The sequence below is a fragment of the Dendrobium catenatum genome, unplaced genomic scaffold (genome assembly GCF_001605985.2).
Source record: "Dendrobium catenatum unplaced genomic scaffold, ASM160598v2 fragScaff_scaffold_993, whole genome shotgun sequence".
NCBI lineage: Eukaryota > Viridiplantae > Streptophyta > Magnoliopsida > Asparagales > Orchidaceae > Dendrobium > Dendrobium catenatum.
The window spans coordinates 2,004,865-2,013,763 of NW_021319455.1; the positions used below are offsets into that span (position 1 = coordinate 2,004,865).

General features: G+C 30.4%; 2 protein-coding genes across 4 annotated transcripts in view; one reads left to right on the forward strand and one right to left on the reverse strand.

Annotated features, from left to right (window-relative positions):
* Positions 1–1,815, forward strand: part of LOC110116513 (phospho-N-acetylmuramoyl-pentapeptide-transferase homolog) — a 41,971-nt gene extending 40,156 nt beyond the window's left edge. For 2 of the 3 annotated variants that reach the window (XM_020850104.2, XM_020850105.2), the window contains one exon: positions 583–1,073. In XM_020850104.2, coding sequence (XP_020705763.1) covers positions 583–765 — 183 coding nt within the window. In that variant the 3' untranslated portion in view covers positions 766–1,073. Of the gene's footprint in view, positions 1–582; positions 1,074–1,266 lie in introns of those variants that run through there. The other variant, XR_003701771.1, reaches the window with a different exon arrangement.
* Positions 1,816–3,600: 1,785 nt separating this feature from the next.
* Positions 3,601–7,526, reverse strand: LOC110116528 (basic leucine zipper 6-like). Its single transcript, XM_020850131.2, has 4 exons — positions 6,845–7,526; positions 5,363–5,453; positions 5,106–5,232; positions 3,601–3,817 (listed from the first exon to the last, which is right to left on the reverse strand). The coding sequence occupies exons 1-4, from the start codon at positions 7,294–7,296 to the stop codon at positions 3,708–3,710; spliced, it is 780 nt and encodes a 259-aa protein (XP_020705790.1). The 5' UTR covers positions 7,297–7,526; the 3' UTR covers positions 3,601–3,707.
* Between the last annotated feature and the right edge of the window lie 1,373 nt (positions 7,527–8,899).

Genomic DNA, 8,899 nt, shown 5'->3' on the forward strand with positions numbered 1-8,899 from the left:
CTAACAGAAGAAAATAGCAAGATACAATTGATCCTCTATTCAAGAGGAGGATCTATCTCTCCCAAATCTCTAGACACTGCTAGAGCCCAAAAGAACCTATGAGATCTCAAATTTTAGCCAAATTCAAGATGCCCCAACCCTAGGAAAACAAACTATTTAATGCATACAATCCAAAAGGAAATCTCTAAACAGTACCTCCTTTGAAATTTCCCCCCTAATTCCTAAAAAAATCCTTTCTAAACAGCTCTCTCATGTCGGGGCGATCGGATCGTGTGTACAAGAGGCGGAACTTCCTCTTGTTTTGTCCATAAACCAGTCGGCCCAGCGGACTGGTCTAACATATACCTATATACCTATCTTATGTTATATAGATACGGAAAATGAATGACAAGATGTTGCTTCCCTCAAAAATTGTGTTCATTCGATGATAATCGTGAGAACTACTTGGATCAAGACTGATAACAGTAACGATGATAATGGCTACAATTGCATTTGTTTCAATGCATAGTTACTCTTCATCCATCATGCAAATAATTGAACTCTGAATTTTCTGAATCAAGAAGAGCCTTTTGCATGTGTCAGGCTATTGTTCTGAAAGCTACAATACACAGAAAAGGGTCTGCCAGACTCGTCTCCCATGTGGCCCCTTTGCAACATCAACTAAAGCTATATGGGATAAAAGTACCCCTCATTGTTGCAAGTGCATATGTTTTGTCGAGCATCTTGGCTATTTTTGCTGCATACGTTGGTCTAATTTCAGCTTGAGTTACAGATCTATCTTCACACAGCCAGTTTCAGAAGTATATAGCAGAGAGCTGACAACATAATTGCCCATAGGTACTCTATCAAATTTCACTCTATTTTGTTTTTCAACGAGATTTTTTTTTTATTATTATTAATTTAGGAAAAAAAGGCCCTTAAATGCATTGTTTTGTAAGCAAACTATATAAAACTTGCTATGATCCTTGCATTCTTGACGTAAGATTCATTATAAATCTAAATCAGTTGTATTTTTCCTCAGAGAAATGAGAAAAAGTTCAAAATCGTCTATTAATAAATGATCAATTTAGTTCCAGAATAATTTTTGTAATTTTCATTAAATATTTTATTATTTTAAATGACTATCTTGCACTCTTAATATATACACATCTTAAAATAAATTAAATAATTATAAAATCTATGTTAGATCAGACTAAGCTGGCTAAATTTTCTCCTTTATTATTTCCTGCCCTTCCTCTCCTCCCTTCACCATCAAACTCCATGTAGCTTATCTGTACAGCAAGTGGAAGGACCTCTCTCCATTCTAAAACCTTCACATCATCACATGACTCTCTTTATAAATCACACACTTCTCCATCTCCCTCTACTATGTTCTCTCCTTATGGAAGACATGGCATCCACAATGAGCAAGAGCTATGGCATCCACATTGATGGTACCATTGATCTCGATCTTTTGGAACTTCTCGATGAGGAGTTCGAAGGCGATGGCGACGTTGATGATGATAAGCTCGACAAGTTCATGGAGATGCTCTAAGCGGAAATTGTTGGTGGGGGAGAGGATTTGATATCCTTGGACGATGTTGATGGCGGCGGCTGGCAATGCGATGCGGTGGGATGGCCGGAGATGATGGAGATGGATGAGTGTGGATATGTGTTTGGAGATTATGGTTGTTTCTATTATGTTGGTGTGGAAGGGAAGGGAGAAGAGGATATTATGAATAGAGACTATTATTATATACTTTGGTAGCAAATGTTTGATGCATGAAGAGATTATTTTTTATGATTGGAGAATAAAATTTTCAATTTTTAGTAAAAAGAAAAACAAATTATACAATATTTATTATTTTATTTAGAAAAGAATTTCTACTATATAATGAGTGTTGCTCAACCTTTTACAGGAAAATGCTGAGTATTTTTTTTTTTTAATATTTTGAACATATTTGTTGATAGTGGTAAAATTATTTGTTTAATATTGTATCTTAAACATAATTAATCAAAATAAATTTTAATTTTTATTTGATAAAAAAATAAAATTAAAAAAAAAAAGAAATCATGGATCATGTTGATATTTGAATCAAGCTTGATAAGTAAAAAAATAAAAAATGGACTTAACAAAATACTAGTCAAATTAGGAGTATAAGTGAGTCAAGTCAAATCGTGAGTCTAGCTCAATGCTCTAATGAGCTAATCTTAAGCCAGCATTAACTCAACTCATTAGCTTGTGAGCCGGCTCATTTAAATAGCATTATTCATTCTTTTAAGATTAAGAGATAATACATCATAGCTAATTGACATAACAAACATTAAAAAGAAAGCAAAATTTTATTATCTTATTAATTTTTTAAAAAATAATATCATATTAATAAAAATATATAGTTCACAAAGTAAAAGATATGAATGAATGGCATTCATTCCACTCAAAAGCTATGGATGAGTATCATCATTCCCCTTGGTGCCTTGAGGGGCCATTAAGGAAACTTTTTTTATTATTTTTTTTAAAGGATTTTATAATTTTTGTGCTATAAAAATATAAAATTGCTTTAAGAAGCAATTAGTAAGCCGGTCCCAAACGAAGTCTTAAGATTGTGAGCAAGCATAAAAATGAAGACAAAGTTATTACTATTGGTTACTATTTTTCAAAAAATAATTAATCTTTTATAATTAATTATATTTTAAAAATTTTATGATTTTTATAGTGGGAATTTTTTATCATTGAAAAAAAAAATGATATGTTAAATCTTAAAATTATTATTAAATTTTATTTAAAAATAATCAATCAAAATTTATATTGTATTTATTTCGAATTAAATAAATAATTTTAATCTCTACTCTAATAATTTTTCACAATTTGTGAGGAGCAATTATATTTAGGGGTGTAAACGAGTTGAGTCGAGCTCGAGTCAAGAGTTATTCGAGTCGAGTTCGACTGTCAAATATCGAGCTCGAACTAGAGTCTAGCTCAAAAGATGAGCTTGAGCTCAACTCGTCTTATGTCGAGCTTCATTTAAGACGACTGCTTCGTCCTGAGGTCCGTACAGAGCTCCGTCATCGAGGAACACGTGAGCACCGTCGTTGTGTGACTCGTGTCCACTCCATCCCAAGCTCGTCACGCTCCGCCCAGTCTTTGATTTGTTTCCCACCGTCCCGAGCTTGATCTTTTGTTTTCCCGTCGGCAACAAAAGGTCACCCCGGCGAGCTGCTCGAAGGGCTCGTGAGTCGAGCAATAAGCCGTCGAGTTCGAAATCGTATTCAAGCTCGACTCATCAACCCGTCAACAAGCCAAGTCTGAGCCGACTCGCGAGTTGGCTTGACTCAATTACAACACTAATAATATTGCATAGTTTTTTTTTTTCAAAAATCAAATTGTTTGATAACATCCATCATATAATAGTAAAATGAAAAGAAAATTCAAATCAATATAATAAACTGAAAAAAATATAATTAATCTTAATTTAAAAAAAAAGCATATTAAAATATAATAATAATTATTTTTTTTCCAAGCAAGTAAACACTCTTAAATTATCATCTTGATCATCTCCCGAGCCCAACTCAACCACACTAAATTAAAAAATAAAAATAAAATAAAAAAATCATAAAAAATAAGAAAAAAGAATAAATAATTTACAAATCACAAGGAAAGCAATTTTATTTTTTGCACTTAGACAACAAACAATCTGGAATTTGCAATTGAGAGATCAGCCGAGGGGTTATTTGTTATTTTCATTTTCCAGCGTTGAAGCTGCCATGTTCTTGAGCTTTTGCCTTTGGTAAACCTGTCTTAGCCTCTCTATCTCCTTCTTCAGTGCCTCCTGATGTGCTGTAAATAATAATATAAATAATTATTTATAAATTTTCTCAATGCCCATAAAATTTTATGGAATTGATTTTTATTTAAATAAGGGTTTATTTTGGATGGCTGCAACATTTAATAAAGTTATTGTGAAGTAATTATTGAGAAAATAATTTAGGTTTTGTTTGGGTACTGCTTTCTAAAGTGGCTTTCTAGTACAAAATCTTTTTAAAAACAACTGTCAAAAGCTGTCTCAAACTAACCCTTAGGCTTCGTTTGGGACGGCTTTCTTATTGCTTCTTAAAATAACTTCTATTTTAAAAATTTTATTTTTTGTACTAAAAAACTGCTTTAAGAAATAGTAAAAAAATCGTTCTCTTACTATTTATTAAAGGAGCTTTCTAGTACAAAAAATTTGATTTTTGTACCTGAAAACTACTTTAAGAACCAGTAAGAAAAGTGTTCTAAATAAAACCTTAGCTACTCTGATTGCAAAAAATGATAGTTCATCATAAAAAAATTATAAAAAATAGTGAAGAAAATAGAAATAGCAAGAAAGTAGTGGACAACGAAATTAAATAATTCTTAAGCACATCAAGAAAGGTGCCCCTAACAAACCCTAAGTTTCGGGTTTAATTTAAAAGAGCTTTGCGACGGTTTTCATGATACGAAAAACATTTAGTGAGAAATAATGTCTCTTAGAAAGGAAAAATCATCTTGTGTGGATCCCGGGCGGCATCCGAAGACCAACCAGAATGCACCACATCATTTTTTGCTCGGTATCTGTGCTCGGTATTGATGTGTACCGACTAATGTGGTGCATTCTAATTGGTCTTCGGATGGTCCAGTGTCCGCACAAAATAATTTCTCCTTAAAAAAACAAATTTTTCAACACTTTTTCAAATTCTTGCTTTTAAAAACTGTTTTTTGAAGAAGTATTTTTTGAAACTGTGCCTAGCAAGTAGCTTACATTGCCTCAAATAAGTTTAAGGTTTCGTTTGGAACAACTTTCTTGCTGTTTTTTAAAACAGTTTTTAGTAAAAATAAATTACTATAAAGCTGTTTTAGGCTTCGTTTGATATGGCTTTCTTACTGCTTCTCACAAATTTAATTTTTTTAGTAGAAAGCTACTTTAAGAAGCAATAAAAAAGCTGTCTCAAACAAGCATTAGAAATCAATAAAAAATCTATCTCAAATGAAGACTAAGTTATTTTTTTATCTTATATGAAATTAAACAAATATAATTAACAGATTACAATATTTAGAAGTTTATTATATACTAATCACCTAATTAATTATAATTAAGCGTACTTACCATCCTTAAAAATCTTATCTTGCGCAAGAGCAGCGATTCTCTGCTTAAGATGGCTGTTTCCGACGGTCAGGATTGAGCGTTGGTGGTCGAAGAATGCCACCCGAGGAGACAGAGCTGATACCTCAGTCTTCAAGATCAACACAACTTAATTAAAAACGGATTAAAATAAATCTTAAGTCTTAATTAAGTGATTAAGATAATACGATATTAGAATCTGAAATTCTGTAGGCTAATTAAGTACTAATTATTATCATTACCTGCAGAGTTGTTACGCTTCGCTCGAGCTCAGAGATGTACTGTAGCTTCCTCACCCTTGATCTTTGCGCTGATTGTCTGTTCGCTAATATCCTGAAGAAAACCAACAAGATTATTAAGAAAAATTAATTAATCTTAATTAACTTTGGTTAAGATGATTAATGATGTTTAGTTAGCACACAGATAATACAAAATGTCATTAAGCTCTTAATGACATTGCTCGTTTGGTTTGAAATTTTATTCGATTTTATGAGATAATTTTAAAAATATTTATAGTTAAAGATTCTATCTAAATTATCTTAATTTTAATGATTAAATAGAAGAAATTGCATTAATTATTCTGAATGATTTCTTATTTTTTTAAATATAAAATGTAAGAGATAGCATTATTATATGAGTAAAATTGTTATCTAAATAATATAATATTTAATAACTTCAAATTAAGCTCAATTTTAGTTGAATTTTTTGACTTTTGTTGATTTAGATTGTTATCTAAATTATCTTAATTTTAATGATTAAATAGAAGAAATTGCATTAATTATTCTGAATGATTTCTTATTTTTTTAAATATAAAATGTAAGAGATAGCATTATTATATGAGTAAAATTGTTATCTAAATAATATAATATTTAATAACTTCAAATTAAGCTCAATTTTAGTTGAATTTTTGGACTTTTGTTGATTTAGATTGAAAAAAAATGGATTAAATAATTTTGACTAAAATTTAATTATGATGAATTTTTTGAATTTAACTTAGGAAATGAAATATGAAAATTGATTAATTATATGTATTTCGCATTCATTTTGAAAAAAATTAAGAAGCTTTATAATTTTTTTGGACCAAAATTTGATAAAAATATCCTTACATAATTTTTTCTCCATTTAGCACTAAGATTATTAAAGCTATGCTGAATTTAATGAAATATATCTTCATGAGGTTAAAAATGTTTGGATCTACATTAAGATAAGTGTTATATATTAAAATTTTATATTACATTAATTTAAAATAAATCTAATAATTTTTATTTTTATTTTAAGAAATTAGTATCAGAACATCTGCCCAATTTTCATTAAAAACTGCTCAATCTTATCAAAAATCTTTTAAAATCAAACGGAATTGAAGAAAATATGTTATTTTATGATTTTATTTTTTAAAAAAATATTGAAGAAAATAAACACCAAAATCTTTCAGAAGCAGATATTTATGTAATGCAGAAGAAATTAAACATTCTACTAATCACAAAATAAATTGGAGATTTTCTGATTTTTCTGATATAATTTTTAAATATCCAAACATAATTTTTTATTCTAATTGAATTAATTAAGGAAAATAATAAAATTTTCCATTTTTTATGTAAAATTTGATTCACGTTATGAGAAATTTGAGTGATTTTCTGCTCATGAAATTAAAAAAAAAAATTTTAACCAAAATTGGATAATTCACGAGACTCCGATAAGATACTCAATTTGCCAATTATGCTTACCTCTTCACCCGCTTGCTATCCACAATCAGCTCCGTCTCCGCCACCGCCGCCGCTGCTGGCGGAGCTTGATCCACCGCCGCTGCCCCTTCAGCCGGCCGCCCATCCATACATTGGCTGTGCTCCTCCTCTAACTCACTTTTCATCTTCCGCTCCCCGCCGTCGCCCTTCTCCGCATTAACACTATTACCATCCGACGCCACAGAAGCATTATCCGACGACACCGGCGGCGGCTGCGCCACCTGTTCAGAGAACATTGAGAGCAGTTGTTCATCGTCGAGGCGGTCAAAGTCGCTCGTCTCTGGCTGTTCGAGGAAGGCGATGGAGTCGCTCACCGACCGCCGGTGAGCTCCGCGCCTGGCCGCCGTGAAGTCGAGGAACTCGTCCACCCATGAAAGACCCTTGTGATGGTAATTAGGGGGAATTGTGGGTATTTTGGGAGGCAATTGCGCCATTTTTCATCAATCTACGCCTCTGTAGAAAAGCAGAGAGCTTTCATCTATAACTCTCTCTCTATCTCTCTTAAGGCCTCTTCTCTCGGAGATATTTGGCTTTCTCTCTCCTCTTTTGAGCACCGTGCATAGTATGTTTCTCTCTCTAGATCTGTTTCTCTCTCTAGATTTCTTTCTCTCTCTATCTCTAATGTGATAGAAGAAATGATCACATGACAATGGCAGGGGTACAGCTTGAGCCAGCTGTGAGAGAAAGGGGGGCGATCTGAGGGGTATATAAACGGTTTAGAAGAAAGGCGATAGGCAGTTAAATTGACCGGCAAAACAGACACGTGGCGGGAGACTTTCCAGTAGCTATGGCCCACTCTCATCAAGGGAGAAACTAATATACTATTAAAAAGAAGAAAATTTTATGTTATAAACTTATAATTAATATCCTCACATTAAATACATCAAAAATAAATTTTTGAAACTTTTAAATTATATTAAAATTAGTATTATATATCATAAATTAAAATTTAAAATTTATCTTAACAAATTTTGTAACAAAAATTTAATAATTTTTTTCTTAAATTGATTTTCCTAAAAAACTTTTCCTTAATTTTTTTTAAGGATCAAAATAATTTCTTGTTATATAAAAGTGTATATTTGATCTCTTAAATTTTTAAATTCAATCAATTTAATTTTTTTATTAAATAATTTAAGTTCCTATTTAAATAGTATAAAAGTTAGAGACCATTTTTTTTAAATTTATAAAAAAGGTGAGAATTGTTCAATTCTAATGCAAATTTATAATTATTTATTTAAAATATCAATATTTATCAATTAATGCCAACACTAAAAAAAATTAATAATAATAAATTAAATACTAACTTTTATTATTATTTATCATAAAAAAATTTTCATGAAAATTTCTCATGAAGAAATAAGCCTTTGCATGTATTAGAAAATGTGTATCTCATCTTCAGATATGGTGGATTTAAGTTTCAAAGTGGGCATATGGGGGCATGTGCTTCTCTAACTTTATCATGTTTTTTTTTTATATAATAAATATAAATTAATATATCTTAGGTATTTGAAATTTCTCATTGTAAATATTAAATTGTAGTCCCTAAAAAATTAATTAATTTATGCGTCTCATTAAAAAAAATATACATACATTCTACTTTTATTTCATAGTATTTACATATCTAACACTCAAAATTTTAATATTACATTTCTAGTACTCATATAAAATTTCGGTATTTGAAATTTCTCATTGTAAATATTAAATTGTAGTCCCTAAAAAATTAATTAATTTATGCGTCTCATTAAAAAAAAATATACATACATTCTACTTTTATTTCATAGTATTTACATATCTAACACTCAAAATTTTAATATTACATTTCTAGTACTCATATAAAATTTCAATATCAAATATATCATTCATATATTTCATTCTTATCACTCATACCATCTTATAAACTTTAATATTTCATTCCATGCAGTCATATTTGTTATATATGTGATAGACATGTAATATTAAAATTTTAGGTGTTAGATACTTAAATCCCCCTAACAAAAATTCTTAGCTAAGCCAATGTTGATGCCATTATGTGGGTGT